This window comes from Entelurus aequoreus, linkage group LG02, assembly GCF_033978785.1.
Source record: "Entelurus aequoreus isolate RoL-2023_Sb linkage group LG02, RoL_Eaeq_v1.1, whole genome shotgun sequence".
Lineage (NCBI taxonomy): Eukaryota > Metazoa > Chordata > Actinopteri > Syngnathiformes > Syngnathidae > Entelurus > Entelurus aequoreus.
This window is the reverse complement of record NC_084732.1, coordinates 18,648,552-18,674,445: the sequence shown is the minus strand read 5'-3', so window position 1 is coordinate 18,674,445 and position 25,894 is coordinate 18,648,552. Positions and strand designations below refer to the sequence as shown.

The following is a 25,894-nucleotide window of genomic DNA, read 5'->3' as shown; positions in this document are numbered from 1 at the left end:
TGAACGACTTAAAAATAAGTATTGGTTTTCCAAACAAATTGTCTTTGATTTTGTCTTAAAATATTCCTTTAAAAAAACATAATAAAACATATGTCTTATATTCGGGCTATACAGATATATACATGCAAATTAACGACTCCAAACGATTTAATTTTGCCTGAGAAATATTTTTTTCCAAAAACAACAGTTGAGAAAAATGCGTCTTATATTTGGGGTTTATGGGTTCATACTGTACATACAACCCAACAGGTGACTCCAGAAGACTTAAAACATGTTCTTTCCGTACACACAAACTTTTTTATTTTTTATTTTGTCTTGAAAAATATGTCTTATATTCTGGTTGTACAGATTTATACATGAAAATCAGTTTTTTCCCCAAAAACAAGTCTTGAGAAAAATGTGTCTTATATTCGGAGTTAATAGGTTCATACATGTAAACTAACGAGTGGCTCTGAACGACTTAAAAATAAGTATTGGTTTTCCAAACAAATTGTCTTTGATTTTGTCTTAAAATATTCCTTTAAAAAAACCCATAATAAAACAGATGTCTTATATTCGGGCTATACAGATATATACATGCAAATTAACGACTCCAAACGATTTAATTTTGCCTGAGAAATATTTTTTCCAAAAACAACAGTTGAGAAAAATGCGTCTTATATTTGGTGTTTATGGGTTCATACTGTACATGCAATCCAACAGGTGACTCCAGAAGACTTAAAACATGTTCTTTCCGTGCACACAAACTTTTTTTAATTTTTATTTTGTCTTGAAAAATATGTCTTATATTCGGGTTGTACAGATTTATACATGAAAATCAGGTTGTCTGAGAAAGATTTTTCCAAAAACAAGTCTTGAGAAAAATGTGTCTTATATTCGGAGTTAATAGGTTCATACATGCAAACTAACGAGTGGCTCTGAACGACTTAAAAATAAGAATTGGTTTTCCAAACAAATTGTCTTTGATTTTGTCTTAAAATATTCCTTTAAAAAAAAAACTTAAAACATATGTCTTATATTCGGGCTATACAGATATATACATGCAAATTAACGACTCCAAACGATTTAATTTTGCCTGAGAAATATTTTTTCCAAAAACAACAGTTGAGAAAAATGCGTCTTATATTTGGTGTTTATGGGTTCATACTGTACATGCAATCCAACAGGTGACTCCAGAAGACTTAAAAAATGTTCTTTCCGTACACACAAACTTTTTTATTTTTTATTTTGTCTTGAAAAATATGTCTTATATTCTGGTTGTACAGATTTATACATGAAAATCAGTTTTTTCCCCAAAAACAAGTCTTGAGAAAAATGTGTCTTATATTCGGAGTTAATAGGTTCATACATGTAAACTAACGAGTGGCTCTGAACGACTTAAAAATAAGTATTGGTTTTCCAAACAAATTGTCTTTGATTTTGTCTTAAAATATTCCTTTAAAAAAAACATAATAAAACAGATGTCTTACATTCGGGCTATACAGATATTTACATGCAAATTAACGACTCCAAACTATTTAATTTTGCCTGAGAAATATTTTTTCCAAAAACAGCAGTTGAGAAAAATGCGTCTTATATTTGGTGTTTATGGGTTAAAACTGTATATGCAATCCAACAGGTGACTCCAGAAGACTTAAAAAATGTTCTTTCCGTACACACAAACTTTTTTATTTTTTATTTTGTCTTGAAAAATATGTCTTATATTCTGGTTGTACAGATTTATACATGAAAATCAGTTTTTTCCCCAAAAACAAGTCTTGAGAAAAATGTGTCTTATATTCGGAGTTAATAGGTTCATACATGTAAACTAACGAGTGGCTCTGAACGACTTAAAAATAAGTATTGGTTTTCCAAACAAATTGTCTTTGATTTTGTCTTAAAATATTCCTTTAAAAAAAACATAATAAAACAGATGTCTTATATTCGGGCTATACAGATATATACATGCAAATTAACGACTCCAAACGATTTAATTTTGCCTGAGAAATATTTTTTCCAAAAACAACAGTTGAGAAAAATGCGGTTTATATTTGGGGTTTATGGGTTCATACTGTACATACAACCCAACAGGTGACTCCAGAAGACTTAAAAAATGTTCTTTCCGTACACACAAACTTTTTTATTTTTTATTTTGTCTTGAAAAATATGTCTTATATTCTGGTTGTACAGATTTATACATGAAAATCAGTTTTTTCCCCAAAAACAAGTCTTGACAAAAATGTGTCTTATATTCGGAGTTAATAGGTTCATACATGTAAACTAACGAGTGGCTCTGAACGACTTAAAAATAAGTATTGGTTTTCCAAACAAATTGTCTTTGATTTTGTCTTAAAATATTCCTTTAAAAAAAACATAATAAAACAGATGTCTTATATTCGGGCTATACAGATATATACATGCAAATTAACGACTCCAAACGATTTAATTTTGCCTGAGAAATATTTTTTTCCAAAAACAACAGTTGAGAAAAATGCGTCTTATATTTGGTGTTTATGGGTTCATACTGTACATGCAATCCAACAGGTGACTCCAGAAGACTTAAAAAATGTTCTTTCCGTACACACAAACTTTTTTATTTTTTATTTTGTCTTGAAAAATATGTCTTATATTCTGGTTGTACAGATTTATACATGAAAATCAGTTTTTTCCCCAAAAACAAGTCTTGAGAAAAATGCGTCTTATATTCGGAGTTAATAGGTTCATACATGTAAACTAACGAGTGGCTCTGAACGACTTAAAAATAAGTATTGGTTTTCCAAACAAATTGTCTTTGATTTTGTCTTAAAATATTCCTTTAAAAAAAACATAATAAAACAGATGTCTTATATTCGGGCTATACAGATATATACATGCAAATTAACGACTCCAAACGATTTAATTTTGCCTGAGAAAGATTTTTTCCAAAAACAACAGTTGAGAAAAATGCGTCTTATATTTGGTGTTTATGGGTTAAAACTGTATATGCAATCCAACAGGTGACTCCAGAAGACTTAAAAAATGTTCTTTCCGTACACAAAAACTTTTTTATTTTTTATTTTGTCTTGAAAAATATGTCTTATATTCTGGTTGTACAGATTTATACATGAAAATCAGTTTTTTCCCCCAAAACAAGTCTTGAGAAAAATGTGTCTTATATTCGGAGTTAATAGGTTCATACATGTAAACTAACGAGTGGCTCTGAACGACTTAAAAATAAGAATTGGTTTTCCAAACAAATTGTCTTTGATTTTGTCTTAAAATATTCCTTTAAAAAAAAACTTAAAACATATGTCTTATATTCGGGCTATACAGATATATACAAGCAAATTAACGACTCCAAACGATTTAATTTTGCCTGAGAAATATTTTTTCCAAAAACAGTTGAGAAAAATGCGTCTTATATTTGGGGTTTATGGGTTCATACTGTACATACAACCCAACAGGTGACTCCAGAAGACTTAAAACATGTTCTTTCCGTACACACAAAATACTATTTTTTTTTCGGATTGTACAGATTTACATATGAACATCAGTTTTTTTCCAAAAACAAGTCTTGAGAAAAATGTGTCTTATATTCGGAGTGAACCAACAGGTGGCTCCAAGCGACTTATAAACATGATTTTTCCCCCAAAAAAATTGTATTTGATTGTGTCTTTAAAATAAAATACCGGGTCTGGAAAAACAGGGGTCGTCTTATATTCTAGATTTCTCCTACTGGAGTCTACACAGTATTATTGCAAGTCTGTGTGTTTAATGTAGTGGACTGACCTGGATGTGCGCGGCGAAACAGATGGCCAGGGTCAACAACAGGACAAACGCCAACGCTCCAAACGTCATCCCTAATATCTGTCGGCTGAGGGATTTAATTAAAGTGCAGAGTGTGTCAATATTGACCAGGTAGTTGGATTCCATCGTAAAAAAAAAATAAAAAAAATAAAAATAAAAATACTCACTCCGTGGTGACACACATCTGAATGAAGAAGATGCAGAGGAAGATGACGGTGGCACAGGCCACGTAGTGCTTAAACATGGGCAAGTCCAACGCTCGGTACTTTGAGGAGAGAACACACAAAACATTTAACGGACACAAATGAAGGAATTCTTCCAATGAACAACTCACCTGTTTTTCCAGGTCTTTCTTTGGGAACCATATAGCCAGACTCCCACTCTCCTCCGACTTGTACCATTGCCTTGCGGATGATGGAAAGAAAGAAAGAAAAAAACACACACACAAAATATGACATCGCTGCACTCTAAACAGTTTCAGTTTCACTTTTAAGAATTCTTGGGAATACGGGACACTCTCCTTGTTCTTGTTTGTCCTGGCTGCTCAGCACAATATGGCGGAGTCACTAATAAGTCCACAATAATGCCTATTGTACTATAAGACATATGTGGAATGTCCATGCAATTTCAAAAACAAACTGTCCTGGCTGCTCAGTACAAGGTGCTCCAGAGAATCATGTCCTCTACGGTGGACGTTTGTTTGAGGATATGGCTACAACAAAATAATGTAGTAAAAAATATTCAACATTTATGGAAGAAAATTATGCTACACAAGGTATAATTGTCCTGGTTGCTCAGTACAACATGGCGAAGTTGACAACATAAATACTGTATACAATAATAATAATGAGAAAAATATGTCTTATATTCGGGTTATAAAGATTTGTACATAAAAATCAACAGTTGGCTCTAAACGACTTAATCTTGCCTGAGAAAGATTTTTTCCAAAAACCAGACTTGAGGAAAAATGCGTCTTATATTTGGGGTTTATGAGTTCATACTGTACACGCAATCCAACAGGTGACTCCAAAAGACTTAAAACATGTTTTTTCCCCAAAACATTTAAGATGTTTCCTTACAGTCTTATATTCAGGTTGTACAGATTTATTCATGAAAATCAGGTTGTCTGAGAAAGATTTTTCTCAAGACACAAGTCTTGAGAAAAATGTGTCTTATATTCGGAGTTAATAGGTTCATACATGCAAACTAACGGGTGGCTCCAAACGACTTAAAAATAAGTTTGTTCATTCAAACAAATTGTCTTTGATTTTGTCTTAATAAAATATTTATAAAAAAAACGTCTTGGAAAATATGTCTTATATTTGGGTTGGACAGATTTATACATGAAAATCAACAGTTGGCTCCAAACGACTTTTAATTTTGCCTGGGAAATATTTTTTCCAAAAACCAAGCTTGAGAAAAAATTGTCTTATATTTGGGGTTTATGGGTTCATACTGTACACGCAATCCAACAGGTGACTCCAAAAGACTTAAAACATGTTTTTTTCCACAAAAAAAACCATTTTATTTTGTCTTAAGATGTTCCTTTCAAAAAAACGTCTTGAAAAAGACGTCTTATATTCGGGTTGTAGAGATTTATTCATGAAAATCAGGTAGTCTGAGAAAGATTTTTTCCAAACACGAGTCTTGAGAAAAATGTGTCTTATATTCGGAGTTAATAGGTTCATACATGCAAACTAACGGGTGGCTCCAAACGACTTAAAAATAAGTTTGTTCATTCAAACAAATTGTCTTTGATTTTGTCTTAATAAAATATTTATAAAAAAAACGTCTTGGAAAATATGTCTTATATTTGGGTTGGACAGATTTATACATGAAAATCAACAGTTGGCTCCAAACGACTTTTAATTTTGCCTGGGAAAGATTTTTTCCAAAAACCAAGCTTGAGAAAAAATGGTCTTATATTTGGGGTTTATGGGTTCATACTGTACATGCAATCCAACAGGTGACTCCAAAAGACTTAAAACATGTTTTTTCCACAAAAAAAAAAACATTTTATTTTGTCTTAAGATGTTCCTTTCAAAAAAACGTCTTGAAAAAGACGTCTTATATTCGGGTTGTAGAGATTTATTCATGAAAATCAGGTAGTCTGAGAAAGATTTTTTCCAAACACGAGTCTTGAGAAAAATGTGTTTTATATTCGGAGTTAATAGGTTCATACATGCAAACTAACGGGTGGCTCCAGACGACTTAAAAATAAGTTTGTTTTTTTAAACAAATTGTCTTTGATTTTGTCTTAATAAAAAATCCCTTAAAAAAAAAAGCTTGAAAAGATGTCTTATATTTGGGTTGTACAGATGTATACATGAAAATCAGGTTGTCTGAGAACGATTTTTACCAAAATAGAGTCTTGAGAAAAATGTGTCTTATATTCGGAGTTAATAGGTTCATACATGCAAACTAACGGGTGGCTCCAAACGACTTAAAAATAAGATTTTTTTTTTTTCAAACTAATTGTCTTTGATTTTGTCTTAATAAAATATTTATTTAAAAAAACGTCTTGAAAAAGATGTCTTATATTTGGATTATACAGATTTATACATAAAAATCAACAGTTGGCTCCAAACGACTTAATGTTGTCGAAGAAAGATTTTTTCCAAAAACCAGACATGAGAAAAATGCGTCTTATATTTGGGGTTTATGGGTTCATACTGTACATGCAATCCAACAGGTGACTCCAAAAGACTTAAAACATGTTTTTTCCACAAAATGTGTATTTATTTTGTCTTAAGATGTTCCTTTCAAAAAAAACGTCTTGAAAAAGACGTTTTATATTCGGGTTGTAGAGATATATTCATGAAAATCAGGTTGTCTGAGAAAGATTTTTTCCAAACACGAGTCTTGAGAAAAATGTGTCTTACATTCGGAGTTAATAGGTTCATACGTGCAAACTAACAGGTGGCTCCAAACGACTTAAAAATAAGTGTTTTTTTCAAACAAATTGTCTTTGATTTTGTCTTAACAAAATATTTCTTTAAAAAAAACGTCATATTTGGGTTGTACAGATTTATACATGAAAATCAACAGTTGGCTCCAAACAACTTTTAATTTTCCATGATAATTGTTTTTCCAAAAACCAAGCTTGAGAAAAAAATGGTCTTATATTTGGGGTTTATGGGTTCATACTGTACACGAAATCCAACAGGTGACTCCAAAAGACTTAAAACATGTTTTTTCCACAAAAAAATATTTTATTTTGTCTTAAGATGTTCCTTTCAAAAAAACGTCTTTAAAAAGACGTCTTATGTTCGGGTTGTACAGATTTATTCATTCATGAAAATCAGGTTGTCTGAGAAAGATTTTTTCCAAACGAGTCTTGAGAAAAATGTGTCTTATATTCGGAGTTAATAGGTTCATACATGCAAACTAACGGGTGGCTCCAAATGACTTAAAAATAGGATTTTTTTTTTTCAAACAAATTGTCTTTGATTTTGTCTTAATAAAATATTTATTTAAAAAAAACGTCTTGAAAAAGATGTCTTATATTTGGATTATACAGATTTATACATAAAAATCAACAGTTGGCTCCAAACGACTTATTGTTGTCGAAGAAAGATTTTTTCCAAAAACCAGACATGAGAAAAATGCGTCTTATATTTGGGGTTTATGGGTTCAACAGGTGACTCCAAAAAACTTAAAACATGTTTTTTCCACAAAAAAAAACATTTTATTTTGTCTTAAGATGTTCCTTTCAAAAAAACGTTTTGAAAAAGATGTTTTATATTCGGGTTGTACATATTGATTCATGAAAATCAGGTTGTCAGAAATATTTTTTCCAAACACAAGTCTTGAGAAAAATGTGTCTTATATTTGGAGTTGATAGGTTCATACATGCAAACTAATGGGTGGCTCCGAACGACTTAGAAATAAGTTTGTTTTTTCAAACAAATTGTCTTTGATTTTTTCTTAATAAAATATTTATTTCAAAAAAACGTCCTGAAAAAGATGTCTTATATTTGGTTTATACAGATTTATACATGAAAATCAACAGTTGGCTCCAAACAACTTTTAATTTTGCATGAGAATTTTTTTTTCCAAAAACCAAGCGTGAGAAAAATGCGTCTTATATTTGGGGGTTTATGGGTTCATACTGTACACGCAATCCAACAGGTGACTCCAAAAGACTTAAAACATGTTTTTTCCACACAAAAAATATTGTATTTTGTCTTAAGATGTTCCTTTCAAAAAAACGTCTTGAAAAAGACGTCTTACATTAGAGATTTATTCATGGAAATCAGTTTTTTTTTTCCCAAACAAATTGTCTTTGATTTTGTCTTAATAAAATATGTCTTTCAAAAAAAACGTCTTGAAAAAGATGTCTTATATTTGGTTTATACATGAAAATCAACAGTTGGCTCCAAACGACTTTTAATTTTGCCTGAAAAAGATTTTTTCCAAAAACCATATATATATATATATATATATATATATATATATATATATATATATATATATATATATATATATATATATATATATATATATATATATATATATATATATATATATATATATATATGGTTTTTGGAAATTATATATATATATATATTAAAAAAATAAAAATAAAATAAATATATATATATATATATATAAAATATAATTTAAAAATATTTAAATAAAAAAATATATATATAAAAAATATATATAAAGAAATAAATAAAAATATATAAAAAAAACAATATATATAAAATAAAATATCTATGTATATATATATACACATTTTTTAAAAAAAGGATGTTTTTTTGTTTTTTAAAAAGCAGACCTACTTGGTCATCTCGTTGTGCAGCTCCTCATCAAAGCGACTCTTCTGGGATTTGTTCCTGCGCCAGAAAAGCAGACTAGATTATTGGAGCAGGAGGAACACAACAAGGATGACTCCCAACAGACGCCGACTGTGATGAAATGCTGCGCCATTGCTTTGTGGGCGACAAGGTTAATGGCTTCTTTGCACGTTATTAGTGAGGGGGGGGGGGGGGGACAAGAAAAGATGCCCGTGAGAGAGATACATGAGGAGGAGTCAACCGGATGTTAGATGAGGTTTGACTGGTTTGTCTCCTCCATCGTGCTTCTGCTTTGGAAAGCCCCCCCGTGCTATCAGGCAGGAAGGAAGTCCTCGCACAGATGCACACAGCAGATACCTACACCCCCCCCCACTCCCTGTCAACAGGGTGATAATGAAGACATCGCATGCTCGCCTGCTAAAACGCTGGCATGCTGAGGAAGAACTGCAGTACGCTTGCTGGGATTAGTAGTACTATTAGTAGTAGTAGTAGTAGTAGTAGTAGTAGTACTCAACCAGGAAGATAGGATACAGTTCCACATCCAGTACCTGTGACACATTTCAGCAAGCACTTTTATTGACAACACTGTAGGAAGTAAACATTGGATGTACTTTAGAGTAGTCAGTGGACAGCTTGTATTACTAAGGCTGGGCTATACGGCTGAAAAGGCCGGAATATAAGGCGCACTTCCGATGAATGGTCTATTTGTGATCTTTTTTCATATATAAGGCGCACCGGATTATAAGACGCATTAAAGGAGTCATATTATTATTATTATTTTTCTAAATGTCAAACACTTCCTTGTGGTCTACATAACATGTAATGGTGGTTCTTTGGTCAAAATGTTGCATGGATGATGTTTTACTGATCATCTTCAAGCCGCTTTCTGACAGCGGCTTCAGGTTGCGGCGTTTTGTGATTGATTGATTGATTGAGACTTTTATTAGTAGGTTGCACAGTGAAGTACATATTCCGTACAATTGACCACTAAATGGTAACACCCGAATAAGTTTTTCAACTTGTTTAAGTCGGGGTCCACTTAAATTGATTCATGATACAGATATATACTATCATATATACTATCATCATAATACAGTCATCACACAAGATAATCACATTGAATTATTTACATTATTTACAATCAGGGGTGTGGAGGGAGGGGGGGGTGGGGATATGGACATCAAGTAGTGGACATAGAGAGAGAGAGAGAGAGAGAGAGATCAGAAGGCATAAGAAAAAGAATCTGCATTTGATTGTTTACATTTGATTATTAGCAATCCGGGGAGGGTGTTAGTTTAGGGTTGTAGCTGCCTGGAGGTGAACTTTTATTGCGGTTTTGAAGGAGGATAGAGATGCCCTTTCTTTTATACCTGTTGGGAGCGCATTCCACATTGATGTGGCATAGAAAGAGAATGAGTTAAGACCTTTGTTAGTTCGGAATCTGGGTTTAACGTGGTTAGTGGAGCACCCCCTGGTGTTGTGGTTATGGCGGTCATTTACGTTAAGGAAGTAGTTTGACATGTACTTCGGTATCAGGGAGGTGTAGCGGATTTTATAGACTAGGCTCAGTGCAAGTTGTTTAACTCTGTCCTCCACCTTGAGCCAGCCCACTTTAGAGAAGTGGGTAGGAGTGAGGTGGGATCTGGGGTGGAGGTCTAGAAGTAAGTAAGAAGTGGGCGGTCTTATTTACGTGGCTCACCTTGGCCAGCGTCTTCTCCCCGTCATCTTTGTTGTAGCGGTGTAGCGTGCAAGGACGGGAGTGGAAGAAGTGTCAAAAGATGGAGCTAACTGTTTTAATGATATTCAGACTTTACTTCAATCAATAACGGAGCAGCATCTCCTCATCCGGAAACAACAACAACACCGGAAATGTGTCCAGTGAAAAAACGTCCGCCCGGAACTCTCTAATAACTAAAGTTCCTTGGGTGAATAATGTAAACTCACTACACCGGTATGTTTTAGCGCTTTCTTGGCGAGTTTACTGACAGATATAAGTAAGAACGTTACACTACTTTATATTAGAAATGGCAACAGTGAATGTCCCATAACAAGAAGATAGAGAAAAAGAAGAAGCTTATCGACTACGGCAGGGGTGTCCAAACTTTTTCCACTGAGGGCCGCACACGGAAAAATTAAAGCATGCGGGGGCCATTTTGATATTTTTCATTTTCAAACAATAACAAAATATATAGATTTTTTTTTTTTTTAACAATTAGGGCTCCTCGGGCCCGTAAAGGGTCTCAGTCATTAAAATGTTAAACACAAGTCAAAGTATTATTGCCTATTATTAAATATGCCTTTTCTTTCAAAGACAACTTTGTTTTTTATAGTAAAACTGAAATATGCAGTATTTCCCCCACCGCCCAAAACATTCAGAAAGCAATGTTTGATGTGAAGTAATTGGAGCCCTGAAAAGATCAATAATGCAGGACACCATTGATTTTATTTTCATTATTATTTTTGATTAATCACAGTGAAAAGATAAATAAAATCCTACTAAATATCTTTGGGATCCAAAAGGTGCCCCACCCATAAAGTGATACATTTTTATTATTATTTGTTTTACTTTCAACACTTAAGTTACGAGATCAACTTCAGATATATCTGTCGATTTTGCGTTTGAACTATTATTTTGTTTGTTTTATGCTCTTTTGTCAAAGAAAACTTGGATGTTTTTATATGGCAACCACACAATATATGCAATATTTTTCCACATAAAACATTTTAATGTGAAATATTTGAAGTAATTGGAGCCTTGAAGATGTCAATAATTCATTATTATTGATTTTTTTGGCAAAAAAAGGGAAATAAAGATAGACAAAATTTTTAAAAAAACAGCCTGCATGGCAGCTTTGTGTCAACATTGCAACGTTTTCTATATAGATTTCACCTCATTCCACTTTTTTAAGTTTTTTTGATTTTTGCAATGGCATTTCCAGAATGTGTGGCGGGCCGCTAAACAATTAGCTGCGGGCCGCAAATGGCTCCCGGGCCGCACTTTGGACACCCCTGGACTACGGTGTCGGCACGGACTACAAAGGCGGACTCGTGCAATTTTTCAGGATTTATGCAGATCCCAAATACAGATCAGCAGGTACCAGAAGGTAAGAAAAGTTGCTTTTGCATAATATTGCGAAACAAAACGCCAGATAATATGTCTTACCTTATACACACACCATAATAATACTCATATGTTGAAGCACAGTACAATCCATCAAGCGGTGCGGCTTCATAGCTTACCAAAGTCGTACTAAAACATTTTTGATAGATTTTTGAGCGCTGTTTGTAATGTTCTATATTTTCAATGGAACATATAAAATGTTGGTGTTGTTTACTTGAGTCATATTGCCATCATAGTGCAGCCCACACGTATCTCTTATATTTGACTGCTGTCTACTGGTCTCACTTATCATTACACCATGTACCAAATAAAATAGCTTTTGAGGTCGGTAAGCTCAACCGAACTTATTCCTTATATCAGGCGTACTGTCGAGTCTTGAGGGAAAAAAATTATTTTAAACGCTCCTTATAGTCCGGAAAATACGATACACCTTTTTAAAATCTGATTAATCACACTTTTGAATTTGGATTATTCATGATTAATCGCTACTAAGTATTATTAATAGCATAAACGTGCTTGCATGATTTCAAGTAAATTAAAAAAAGACCCCAATTCTTGGTTGCAAATGCAATTTTATTGTCCACGGTAAAGGAGCAAAATAAATTGTGCTATTAATCTGTATATGTATGTGATTAATGATTGATGATTAATCGCATGATTATTACAATAATTTTCTTTGTCACCTATTAAACAAAGCTAACGCGGATGTTTTGTTCAGCTAGCTTAGCATATATTAACCTACGTTTTAGCACAAGGGTGTCAAACTCGTTTTCATTGAGGGCCACGTCGCAGTTATGAGGGCCGTTTTAACAGTGAATAATTTACAAATTTGCCCATGCATTTTATTATTAAATATATTTTTTTACGTACACTGTAAAAAAAAAAAAAATCTGTATATTTCACATTACAATTCCAGTCACCATTTTCTAAATGCAAAATCTAAAGATTTTTTAAAAAACATTATATATTACAGTTTGTTTACCATTTTAAAATGGTACCACAGTTATTTTACGGTAAAATACGGGCAGATTAGTTGCCAAAATCTTACTGTAAAATTTAAGGTAGTTTGTTCAACAAATCACTGTACCATATTACATACCAGCAAGCAGCATATCATGCATTGTCTTCCTGATAAGGACGTCAAAGTCACATCGCAACATTTTGTTCCTCGACCTTGACAACTTAAAGTGACAAAACTAGCCACTTCTTCTGGTCTTTTTGGCAAGATAATTGTGTCTTGCCTACAGTCAAGCATGGTGTCAGGGTCTGAGACTGCATGAGTGCTGCCGGCACTAGTGGAGTTCTGTTATGCGGCATATCATGCATCGTCATTCGAGATAGGGACGCCAAAGTCACATCGCAACACTTTGTTCCTCGACCTTGACAACTTAAAGTGACAAAACGAGCCACTTTTTCCGGTCTTTTTGGCAAGATACTCGTGTCTTGCCTACAGTCAAGCATGGTGTCAGTGTATTGGGCTGCATGAGTGCTGCTAGGGGAGTTATGTTATGCAGCATATCATGCATTGTCATCCTAGATAGGTTCGTCAAAGTCACATCATATTTGTTCCTAGATCTTGACGATTTAAATTGCAGACCGTGACAAAACTCATTTCGCCAACTAAGGCATACCAGCATGCAGCATATCATGCATTGTCTTCCTGATAGGGACGTCAAAGTCACATCACAGCCATTTGTTCCTCGACCATGACAACTTAAAGGCCTACTGAAACCCACTACTACCGACCACGCAGTCTGATAGTTTATATATCAATGATGAAATCTTAACATTATAACACATGCCAATACGGCCGGGTTAACTTATAAAGTGACATTTTAAATTTGCCGCTAAACTTCCGGTTCGAAACGCCTCTGAGGATGACGTATGCGCGTGACGTAGCCCGGCGAACACGGGTATGCCTTCCACATTGAAGCCAATACGAAAAAGCTCTGTTTTCATTTCATAATTCCACAGTATTCTGGACATCTGTGTTCGTGAATCTGTTTCAATCATGTTCATTGCATTATGGAGAAGGAAGCTGAGCAAGCAAAGAAGAAAGTTGTCGGTGCGAAATGGACGTATTTTTCGAACGTAGTCAGCCACAACAGTACACAGCCGGCGCTTCTTTGTTTACATTCCCGAAAGATGCAGTCAAGATGGAAGAACTCGGATAACAGAGACTCTAACCAGGAGGACTTTTGACTTCGATACACAGACGCCTGTAGAGAACTGGGACAACACAGACTCTTACCAGGATTACTTTGATTTGGATGACAAAGACGCAGACGTGCTACTGTGAGTATGCAGCTTTGGCTTCTAAACATTTGATCGCTTGACCGTATGTGCGCAACTTTTTTTTGCGTATGTACGTAACTTTTTTTAAATATATAAGCTTTATGAACCTTGGGTTAGGTGAACGGCCTTTTGGGCTGAGTGATTGTGTGTGTTGATCAGGTGTTTGAATTGTATTGGCGTGTTCTATGGAGCTAGGAGCTAGCATAGGAGCTAGGAGCTAGCATAACACGTACCGTACCGTACGTGCGCGTCACGTACGTAACTTTTTAAAAATATATAAGCTTTATGAACCTTGGGTTAGGTGAACGGTCTTTTGGGCTGAGTGATTGTGTGTGTTGATCAGGTGTTTGAATTGTATTGGCGTGTTCTATGGAGCTAGGAGCTAGCAGAGGAGCTAGGAGCTAGCATAACAAACACGCAGGTGTTTTTATGCAGGATTAATTTGTGGCATGTTAAATATAAGCCTGGTTGTGTTGTGGCTAATAGAGTATATATATGTCTTGTGTTTATTTACTGTTGTAGTCATTCCCAGCTGAATATCAGGTCACCCCCGGCTCTCACAGCATCTTCCCTATCTGAATAGCTTCAACTCCCCACTAGTCCTTCACTTGCACTTTACTCATCCACAAATCTTTCATCCTCGCTCAAATTAATGGGGAAATTGTCGCTTTCTCGGTCCGAATCTCTCTCACTTCATGCGGCCATCATTGTAAACAATAGGGAACTTTGCGTATATGTTCAACTGACTACGTCACGCTACTTCCGGTAGGGGCAAGCCTTTTTTTTTTATCAGATACCAAAAGTTGCAATCTTTATCGTCGTTGTTCTATACTAAATCCTTTCAGCAAAAATATGGCAATATCGCGAAATGATCAAGTATGACACATAGAATAGATCTGCTATCCCCGTTTAAATAAAAAAAAAATCATTTCAGTAGGCCTTTAAAGTGACAAAACTAGCAACTTTTTCTGGACTTTTGGCAAAATAATCGTGCCTGAGAATAATAAAGCATAGCATGCAGCATATCATGCATTGTCACAAGATTCTGGTGACTTCCATTTCAAATAGTGACAAAAAATAGCACCAATAGCTGTGCGTTGACTCACTTGAAGTGGATGGTAAATGTATGCCGCTACACAAGCTGTACACGGACTACTCTAAAGCCTATCCAGATGTACTTTCTATGGTATCGTGCCCGGAGACGACGCGGTGGGATGTGCTTGCTGCAATGCGGGGATACTGTTGGAAATGGCAGAGGTTGAGCACGAGTGCTTCCGGAACTCACTTCAAGCTGCTGAATGAGGGCGTGGGCAAGGTGCACCTCTCTTCTACAGACTCACCAAAGCTGCCGTCAAGTCCAACAGTAACGACACAAACACACAAAGTCAACACAACACGGCAGCGCGCGGGCTGCTTTAACAGGAGGCTCATGGGGGAAATAGTTGAGAAAAGATCACTTGTAGACACACAAGAAGTACACGCTAGTACTGCAAAGTACAAGTAGTCGCCAAATAAGGCGGGCTTAGTTTTTTTTTGTTTTTTTTTACCTGTCAGGGATCTTGATTGCTGTTCGCAGTGGGATGTCCTGGGGGGGGAAAAAAAGAACAACAATCAAAACCTGGGAGCGAGCGTTAAAAACAAGAGATGGCCTCTGTCATGGTGAGGATCTTGGACTAGCACTTTTGCAAACGGTTCTTAAAGAAAACAGCAGAAAACTCTGGCTTTTTAAAGTAGGTCCTAAAAAAAACCCTGCAAAACACTGACGTCATGGAGAGGATATTTGACTAGCTTTTTGGAATAGGTTGTTAAAAACTATTTTTTTCAGCAGATTCCCAAAAACAGCACATCATACCTGTCATTTAGAGGATCTTTGACTAGCGTTTATGCAGTTGGTCACTAAAAAAAAAAAAAAAAAAAGAGTACAGTCATCCTGTCTTAAGAGATTTAGCTGTTTGGAGTAGGTGCCTAAAAACAGCAAAGCACTCTTGTCATACAGACTGTATTCGCTGTTTTGGGGAATTTGGTGCAAAAATGCTAGTCAGGGTGTTCCTGTCATCTTAGACTAGTGTTTCTGCTTAAAAACTGCAGAGTGCCCTTGTAAAATTCAGAAGGTATATTTGACTGTCTTTGTAAAGTAGGTCCTAAAAACTGATGTTATAGAGAAAATATTTGACTGGCTTTTTGGAATAGGTTCTTAAAAACTATTATTTCAGCAGATTCCCAAAAACAGCACATCATACCTGCCATTTTGGGGATTTTGCACTAGCATTTATGCAGTTGGTCACTAAAAAGACTAGAGCGATCCTGTCTTGTAAGAGATTCAGCTTTTTGGAGTAGATGCCTAAAAACAGCAAAGCACTCTTGTCATATAGAGGGTTTTTGCTGTTTTTGAGAATTTGGTGCAAAAATGATAGTCAGGGTGCTCCTGTCATGTAGAGAATATAGAGAATCACTAATTAGAGTTGTTTGCAGTTAGGTCTTTAAAAACAGCAGAGCACATAGAGGAACTTTCACTAGCGTTTCTGCTTAAAAACAGCAGCGCACACCTGTGACACAAAGGATCTTAGACTAGCGTGGTTTGCCCTTGTCAAATACAGAAGAGGATATTTGACTAGCTTTGTAAAGTAGATCCTAAAAAAACTGCAAAACACTGACGTCATAGAGTGGATATTTGACTAGCTTTTTTAGAATAAGTTGTTAAAAACTATTTTTTCAGCAGATTCCCAAAAACAGCACATCACTCCTGTCATTTAAAGGCTCTTTGACTAGCATTTATGCAGTTGGTCACTAAAAAGAGTAGACTGTACCTGTCTTATAAGAATTTTAGCTTTTTGGAGTAGGTGCCTAAAAACAGCAAAGCACTCTTGTCATATAGAGGGTTTTCACTGTTTTGGGGAATTTGGTGAAAAAATTATAGTCAGGGTGCTCCTGTCATGTAGAGAATATAGGGAATACACTAATTAGACTTGTTCATAGTTAGGTCTTTAAAAACAGCACAGCACAGAGGAACTTTCACTAGCGTTTCCGCTTAAAAACAGCAGAGTGCCCTGGTCAAATACACAAGAGGATATTTGACTAGCTTCGTAAAGTAGGTCAGAGAGGTTATTTGACTGGCTTTTTGGAATAGGTTCTTAAAAAATGTTTTTTCAGCAGATTCCCAAAAACAGCACATCACTCCTGTCATTTAAAGGATCTTTGACTAGCGTTTATGCAGTTGGTCACTAAAAAGACTAGAGCGATCCTGTCTTATAAGAGATTCAGCTTTTTGGAGTAGATGCCTAAAAACAGCAAAGCACTCTTGTCATACAGAAGGTTTTTGCTGATTTTGAGAATTTGGTGGAAAAATGCTAGTCAGGGTGCTCCTGTCATGTAGAGAATATAGAGAATCACTGATTACAGTTGTTTGCAGTTAGGTCTTTAAAAACAGCAGAGCACATAGAGGAACTTTCACTAGCGTTTCTGCTTAAAAACAGCAGCGCACACCTGTGACACAAAGGATCTTAGACTAGCGTGGTTTGCCCTTGTCAAATACAGAAGAGGATATTTGACTAGCTTTGTAAAGTAGATCCTAAAAAAAGCTGCAAAACACTGACGTCATAGAGTGGATATTTGACTAGCTTTTTTAGAATAAGTTGTTAAAAACTATTTTTTCAGCAGATTCCCAAAAACAGCACATCACTCCTGTCATTTAAAGGATCTTTGACTAGCATTTATGCAGTTGGTCACTAAAAAGAGTAGACTGTACCTGTCTTACAAGAATTTTAGCTTTTTGGAGTAGGTGCCTAAAAACAGCAAAGCACTCTTGTCATATAGAGGGTTTTCACTGTTTTGGGGAATTTGGTGAAAAAATTATAGTCAGGGTGCTCCTGTCATGTAGAGAATATAGGGAATACACTAATTAGACTTGTTTATAGTTAGGTCTTTAAAAACAGCACAGCACAGAGGAACTTTCACTAGCGTTTCCGCTTAAAAACAGCAGAGTGCCCTTGTCAAATACAGAAGAGGATATTTGACTAGCTTCGTAAAGTAGGTCAGAGAGATTATTTGACTGGCTTTTTGGAATAGGTTCTTAAAAAATGTTTTTTCAGCAGATTCCCAAAAACAGCACATCACTCCTGTCATTTAAAGGATCTTTGACTAGCGTTTATGCAGTTGGTCACTAAAAAGAGTAGAGCGATCCTGTCTTATAAGAGATTCAGCTTTTTGGAGTAGATGCCTAAAAACAGCAAAGCACTCTTGTCATATAGAGGGTTTTCGCTGTTTTTGAGAATTTGGTGCAAAAATGCTAGTCAGGGTGCTCCTGTCATGTAGAGAATATAGAGAATCACTAATTAGAGTTGTTTGCAGTTAGGTCTTTAAAAACAGCAGAGCACATAGAGGAACTTTCACTAGCGTTTCTGCTTAAAAACAGCAGCGCACACCTGTGACACAAAGGATCTTAGACTAGCGTGGTTTGCCCTTGTCAAATACAGAAGAGGATATTTGACTAGCTTTGTAAAGTAGATCCTAAAAAAAGCTGCAAAACACTGACGTCATAGAGTGGATATTTGACTAGCTTTTTTAGAATAAGTTGTTAAAAACTATTTTTTCAGCAGATTCCCAAAAACAGCACATCACTCCTGTCATTTAAAGGCTCTTTGACTAGCATTTATGCAGTTGGTCACTAAAAAGAGTAGACTGTACCTGTCTTACAAGAATTTTAGCTTTTTGGAGTAGGTGCCTAAAAACAGCAAAGCACTCTTGTCATATAGAGGGTTTTCACTGTTTTGGGGGAATTTGGTGAAAAAATTATAGTCAGGGTGCTTCTGTCATGTAGAGAATATAGGGAATACACTAATTAGACTTGTTTATAGTTAGGTCTTTAAAAACAGCACAGCACAGAGGAACTTTCACTAGCGTTTCCGCTTAAAAACAGCAGAGTGCCCTGGTCAAATACAGAAGAGGATATTTGACTAGCTTCGTAAAGTAGGTCAGAGAGGTTATTTGACTGGCTTTTTGGAATAGGTTCTTAAAAAAAAAATTTTCAGCAGATTCCCAAAAACAGCACATCACTCCTGTCATTTAAAGGATCTTTGACTAGCGTTTATGCAGTTGGTCACTAAAAAGAGTAGAGCGATCCTGTCTTATAAGAGATTCAGCTTTTTGGAGTAGATGCCTAAAAACAGCAAAGCACTCTTGTCATATAGAGGGTTTTCGCTGTTTTTGAGAATTTGGTGCAAAAATGCTAGTCAGGGTGCTCCTGTCATGTAGAGAATATAGAGAATCACTAATTAGAGTTGTTTGCAGTTAGGTCTTTAAAAACAGCAGAGCACATAGAGGAACTTTCACTAGCGTTTCTGCTTAAAAACAGCAGCGCACACCTGTGACACAAAAGGATCTTAGACTAGCGTGGTTTGCCCTTGTCAAATACAGAAGAGGATATTTGACTAGTTTTGTAAAGTACATCCTAAAAAAACTGCAAAACACTGACGTCATAGAGTGGATATTTGACTAGCTTTTTTAGAATAAGTTGTTAAAAAATATTTTTTCAGCAGATTCCCAAAAACAGCACATCACTCCTGTCATTTAAAGGATCTTTGACTAGCATTTATGCAGTTGGTCACTAAAAAGAGTAGACTGTACCTGTCTTATAAGAATTTTAGCTTTTTGGAGTAGGTGCCTAAAAACAGCAAAGCACTCTTGTCATATAGAGGGTTTTCACTGTTTTGGGGAATTTGGTGAAAAAATTATAGTCAGGGTGCTCCTGTCATGTAGAGAATATAGGGAATACACTAATTAGACTTGTTTATAGTTAGGTCTTTAAAAACAGCACAGCACAGAGGAACTTTGACTAGCGTTTCCGCTTAAAAACAGCAGAGTGCCCTGGTCAAATACAGAAGAGGATATTTGACTAGCTTCGTAAAGTAGGTCAGAGAGGTTATTTGACTGGCTTTTTGGAATAGGTTCTTAAAAAATGTTTTTTCAGCAGATTCCCAAAAACAGCACATCACTCCTGTCATTTAAAGGATCTTTGACTAGCGTTTATGCAGTTGGTCACTAAAAAGACTAGAGCGATCCTGTCTTATAAGAGATTCAGCTTTTTGGAGTAGATGCCTAAAAACAGCAAAGCACTCTTGTCATATAGAGGGTTTTCGCTGTTTTTGAGAATTTGGTGCAAAAATGCTAGTCAGGGTGCTCCTGTCATGTAGAGAATATAGAGAATCACTAATTAGAGTTGTTTGCAGTTAGGTCTTTAAAAACAGCAGAACACATAGAGGAACTTTCACTAGCGTTTCTGCTTAAAAACAGCAGCGCACACCTGTGACACAAAGGATCTTAGACTAGCGTGGTTTGCCCTTGTCAAATACAGAAGAGGATATTTGACTAGCTTTGTAAAGTAGATCCTAAAAAAACTGCAAAACACTGACGTCATAGAGTGGATATTTGACTAGCTTTTTTAGAATAAGTTGTTAAAAACTATTTTTTCAGCAGATTCCCAAAAACAGCACATCACTCCTGTCATTTAAAGGATCTTTGACTAGCATTTATGCAGTTGGTCACTAAAAAGAGTAGACTGTACCTGTCTTATAAGAATTTTAGCTTTTTGGAGTAGGTGCCTAAAAACAGCAAAGCACTCTTGTCATATAGAGGGTTTTCACTGTTTTGGGGAATTTGGTGAAAAAATTATAGTCAGGGTGCTCCTGTCATGTAGAGAATATAGGGAATACACTAATTAGACTTGTTTATAGTTAGGTCTTTAAAAACAGCACAGCACAGAGGAACTTTCACTAGCGTTTCCGCTTAAAAACAGCAGAGTGCCCTGGTCAAATACAGAAGAGGATATTTGACTTGCTTCGTAAAGTAGGTCAGAGAGGTTATTTGACTGGCTTTTTGGAATAGGTTCTTAAAAAATGTTTTTTTAGCAGATTCCCAAAAACAGCACATCACTCCTGTCATTTAAAGGATCTTTGACTAGCGTTTATGCAGTTGGTCACTAAAAAGAGTAGAGCGATCCTGTCTTATAAGAGATTCAGCTTTTTGGAGTAGATGCCTAAAAACAGCAAAGCACTCTTGTCATACAGAAGGTTTTTGCTGATTTTGAGAATTTGGTGGAAAAATGCTAGTCAGGGTGCTCCTGTCATGTAGAGAATATAGAGAATCACTGATTAGAGTTGTTTGCAGTTAGGTCTTTAAAAACAGCAGAGCACATAGAGGAACTTTCACTGGCGTTTCTGCTTAAAAACAGCAGCGCACACCTGTGACAAAGGATCTTAGACTAGCGTTTCCGCCTAACAACAGCAGAGTGCCCTTGTCAAATACAGAAGAGGATATTTGATTAGCTTTGTAAAGTAGATCCTAAAAAAACTGCAAAGCACTGATGTCATAGAGTGGATATTTGACTAGCTTTTTTGGAATAAGTTGTTAAAAACTATTTTTTTCAGCAGATTCCCAAAAACAGCACGTCATACCTGTCATTTAGAGGATCGGTCACTAAAAAGAGTAGACTGTACCTGTCTTATAAGAGATTTAGCTTTTAGAAGTAGAAGCCTAAAAACAGCAAAGCACTCTTGTCATATAGAGGGTATTCGCTGTTTTTGGGGAATTTGGTGCAAAAATGCTAGTCATGTAGAGAATATAGAGAATCACTAATGAGAGTTGTTTGCAGTTAGGTCTTTCAAAACAGCAGAGCACATATGTCACAGAGAGGATCTTTCACTAGCATTTTTGCTTAAAAATAGCAGCGCACACCTGTGACATAAAGGATCTTAGACTAGCGTTTCTGCTTAAAAACAGCAGAGTGCCCTTGTAAAATTCAGAAGGTATATTTGACTGTCTTTGTAAAGTAGGTCCTAAAATCTGATGTTATAGAGAAAATATTTGACAAGCTTTTTGGAATAGGTTCTTAAAAACTATCATTTCAGCAGATTCCCAAAAACAGCACATCATACTTGCCATTTTGGGGGTTTTTCCACTAGCGTTTATGCAGTTGGTCACTAAAAAAAGACTAGAGCGATCCTGTCTTATAAGAGATTCAGCTTTTTGGAGTAGATGCCTAAAAACAGCAAAGCACTTTTGTCATACAGAGGGTATTTGCTGTTTTTTGGAATTTGGTGCAAAAATGCTAGTCGGGGTGCTCCTGTCATGTAGAGAATATAGAGAATCACTGATTAGAGTTGTTTGCAGTTAGGTCTTTAAAAACAGCAGAGCACAGAGGAACTTTCACTAGCGTTTCTGCTTAAAAACAGCAGCGCACACCTGTGACAAAGGATCTTAGACTAGCGTTTCCGCCTAAAAACAGCAGAGTGCCCTTGTCAAATACAGAAGAGGATATTTGACTAGCTTTGTAAAGTAGATCCTAAAAAAAACTGCAAAGCACTGATGTCATAGAGTGGATATTTGACTAGCTTTTTTGGAATAAGTTGTTAAAAACTATTTTTTTCAGCAGATTCCCAAAAACAGCACATCATACTTGTCATTTAGAGGATCGGTCACTAAAAAGAGTAGACTGTACCTGTCTTATAAGAGATTTAGCTTTTAGAAGTAGGAGCCTAAAAACAGCAAAGCACTCTTGTCATATAGAGGGTATTTGCTGTTTTTGGGGAATTTGGTGCAAAAATGCTAGTCATGTAGAGAATATAGAGAATCACTAATGAGAGTTGTTTGCAGTTAGGTCTTTAAAAACAGCAGAGCACATATGTCACAGAGAGGATCTTTCACTAGCATTTTTGCTTAAAAATAGCAGCGCACACCTGTGACATAAAGGATCTTAGACTAGCGTTTCTGCTTAAAAACAGCAGAGTGCCCTTGTAAAATTCAGAAGGTATATTTGACTGTCTTTGTAAAGTAGGTCCTAAAATCTGATGTTATAGAGAAAATATTTGACAAGCTTTTTGGAATAGGTTCTTAAAAACTATCATTTCAGCAGATTCCCAAAAACAGCACATCATACTTGCCATTTTGGGTTTTTTTCCACTAGCGTTTATGCAGTTGGTCACTAAAAAAAGACTAGAGCGATCCTGTCTTATAAGAGATTCAGCTTTTTGGAGTAGATGCCTAAAAACAGCAAAGCACTTTTGTCATACAGAGGGTATTTGCTGTTTTTTGGAATTTGGTGCAAAAAATGCTAGTCGGGGTGCTCCTGTCATGTAGAGAATATAGAGAATCCCTAATTAAAGTAACTAGACAGGATCAGTCTACTCTTTTTAGTGACCAACTGCATAAACGCTAGTCAAAGATCCTCTAAATGACAGGAGTGATGTGCTGTTTTTGGGAATCTGCTGAAAAAATAGTTTTTAAGAACCTATTCTAAAAAAAAAGCCAGTCAAATATCTCTATGACGTCAGTGTCTTGCAGTTTTTTAGGACCTACTTTACAAAGCTACTCAAATATCCTCTACCGTAACTACATAGTAGTAGTAGTAGTAGTAGTAGTAGTAGTAGTAGTAGTAGTGGCCCTGAGATTGGTAGGTCATGAGTTCAAACCCTGGCGGAGTCATACCAAAGACTATAAAAATAGGAGCCATTACCTCCCTGCTTGGCACTCAGCATCAAGGGGTTGAAATTGGGGGTTAAATCACCAACAAAGTATTCCCGGGCGCAGCCACCGCCGCTGCTCACTACTCCCCTCACCTCCCAGGGGGTGATCAAGGGTGATGGGTCAAATGCAGAGAATAATTTCGCCACACCTGGTGTGTGTGTGTGTGTGGCAATCATTGGTACTTTAACTTAACTTAGTAGTATTAGGTCATGTGGTCTTACCTTGCAGAGCGACTTGCCGTTGACCAGAGGGTCGGCGCTGAAGCCCTCCCTGTTCTGGAGGTGGGCGAAGGGTTTGACGGCGCCCCAGGACTCCAGGTAGCGGGTCATACGAACCGACGCCCGCATCTTCAGACCGTCGTTCACTCGAGGCCTTGGAACGCTGCGGCCACTCTGCGTGGGATCCTTCGACTGAGACGTGTGGTTAGTAAGAGTTCTGACCTCGTACTCGACCGAGGTCAGTACCTCCATCCTCCTCCATGGCATCACGTATAAGCTCTTAAATCCGTCTCCTTTGGAGAGCCTCAGGTTCAGGCTGCAGACTCACCCGCGGGTCGATGACGAGGTACGTCCTGACGTTCAGCTCCTTCAAGTAGGCGTCCCTCAGGTGCCCGTTGCCCTCCTCCACTTCGTAGGCCTTGTTCAGGTGCTTCAGAGTGGCCTCCGTGATGTGCACACGTCTGAGAGAGAGAGAGAGAGAGAGTATTAAAATAAAAATGTTTTGTCTACATTGTTGCGGAGGATCTTCAGTAATTACTAAACTGACGTGTTGACATTTAGAGAAGACGCCAACACCACAACAAATAATTCTCCAGAAAAACGCAGGTAGCCAATATTCACAAAGTAATACAACCCTTATGTTAATACCAGTCAAAGATCTCCTATATTACATGGGCGACTGTTTTTAAGGACCTTTCCAAAAAACACTAGTCGTTTGTGTGACGGTCTCTGCTGATTTTAAGGACGGGGGCTTAGTACGAAAAAATAATCTATGTCGCTCTGCTGCAAGTACATGAGTCAAAGATCCTCTATATGAGAGGAACACTGCTGTATTAAATATATTTTTGCAAAAAAAAAACCTAGTCAAAGATCTTCTATTTGAGAGGAACAGCGCTTTGTTTTTAAGGAAATTCTGCAAAAAAAAAACTAGTCAAAGATTCTCTATTTAAGAAGAACAATGCTGTTTTAATGATATTTTGTAACAGAAAAAATAGTCAATGATCCTCTATATGAAAGGAACAGTGCTGTTTTTAGGGATATTGTAAAAAAAAAAAAAATAGAATAAAAAACTGTTTAAAGATCCTTTATTTGAGATGAACACTGCTCTGTTTTTAGAAATTTTCTGCAATAATATTATTGTCAAAGATCTTCTATTTGAGATGAATAGTGCTGTTTTTAAACATATTCCAGAAAAGAAAAACACTAGTCAAAGATCCTCTCTATGACAAGAGCAAATGTTTTAAGGATCTTCTGCACACACAAAAAAAAACAGTCAAAGATCCTCTGTTTAAGAAGAACAATGCTGTTTTAATTATATTTTGTAACAGAAAAAAATAGTAAATGATCCTCTATATGAAAGGAACAGTGCTGTTTTTAGGGATATTGTTAAAAAATAAATTGAAAAAAAAAACTGCTAAAAGATCCTCTATTTGAGAGGAACACTGCTCTGTTTTTAGGAATTTTCTGCAATAATATTATTGTCAAAGATCTTCTATTAGAGATGAACAGTGCTGTTTGTGAGCATATTCCAGAAAAGAAAAACACTAGTCAAAAATCCTCCGTATGACAAGAGCAAACGTTTTAAGGATCTTCTGCAAAAAAAACAAAAAACTAGTCAAAGATCCTCTATTTAAGAAGAACAATGCTGTTTTAATGATTTTTGTAACAGAAAAATGGTCAATGATCCTCTATATGAAAGGAACAGTGCTGTTTTTAGGGACATTGTAAAAAAAACTAATAAAAAAACACTGCTAAAAGATCCTCTATTTGAGAGGAACACTGCTCTGTTTTTAGGAATTTTCTGCAATAATATTATTGTCAAAAATCTTCTATTTGAGATGAACAGTGTTGTTTTTGAGCATATTCCAGAAAAGAAAAACACTAGTCAAAGATCCTCCATATGACAAGAGCAAACGTTTTAAGGATCTTCTGCAAAAAAAAACTAGTCAAAGATCCTCTATTTAGGAAGAACAATGCTGTTTTAATTATATTTTGTAACAGAAAAAATGGTCAATGATCCTCTATATGAGAGGAACAGTGCTGTTTTTAGGGATATTGTAAAAAAAACAAATTAAAAACACTGCTAAAAGATCCTCTATTTGAGAGGAACACTGCTGTTTTTAGGAATTTTCTGCAATAATATTATTGTCAAAGATCTTCTATTTGAGATGAACAGT

The 25,894-nt window shown here is 35.9% G+C and overlaps 1 protein-coding gene across 5 annotated transcripts in view; it reads right to left on the bottom strand.

The window, feature by feature from the left end:
• Nucleotides 1-25,894, bottom strand: part of adcy7 (adenylate cyclase 7) — a 168,712-nt gene that overhangs the window by 34,139 nt on the left and 108,679 nt on the right. For 4 of the 5 annotated variants that reach the window (XM_062023525.1, XM_062023533.1, XM_062023521.1 and 1 more), the window contains 8 exons: nt 24,046-24,178; nt 23,721-23,909; nt 15,531-15,568; nt 15,269-15,328; nt 8,553-8,606; nt 4,100-4,169; nt 3,933-4,030; nt 3,748-3,832 (listed from right to left, as the gene is read on the bottom strand). In XM_062023525.1, the coding sequence (XP_061879509.1) occupies nt 3,748-3,832; nt 3,933-4,030; nt 4,100-4,169; nt 8,553-8,606; nt 15,269-15,328; nt 15,531-15,568; nt 23,721-23,909; nt 24,046-24,178 (727 nt within the window). The remainder of the gene's footprint in view (nt 1-3,747; nt 3,833-3,932; nt 4,031-4,099; nt 4,170-8,552; nt 8,607-15,268; nt 15,329-15,530; nt 15,569-23,720; nt 23,910-24,045; nt 24,179-25,894) is intronic. The other variant, XM_062023550.1, reaches the window with a different exon arrangement.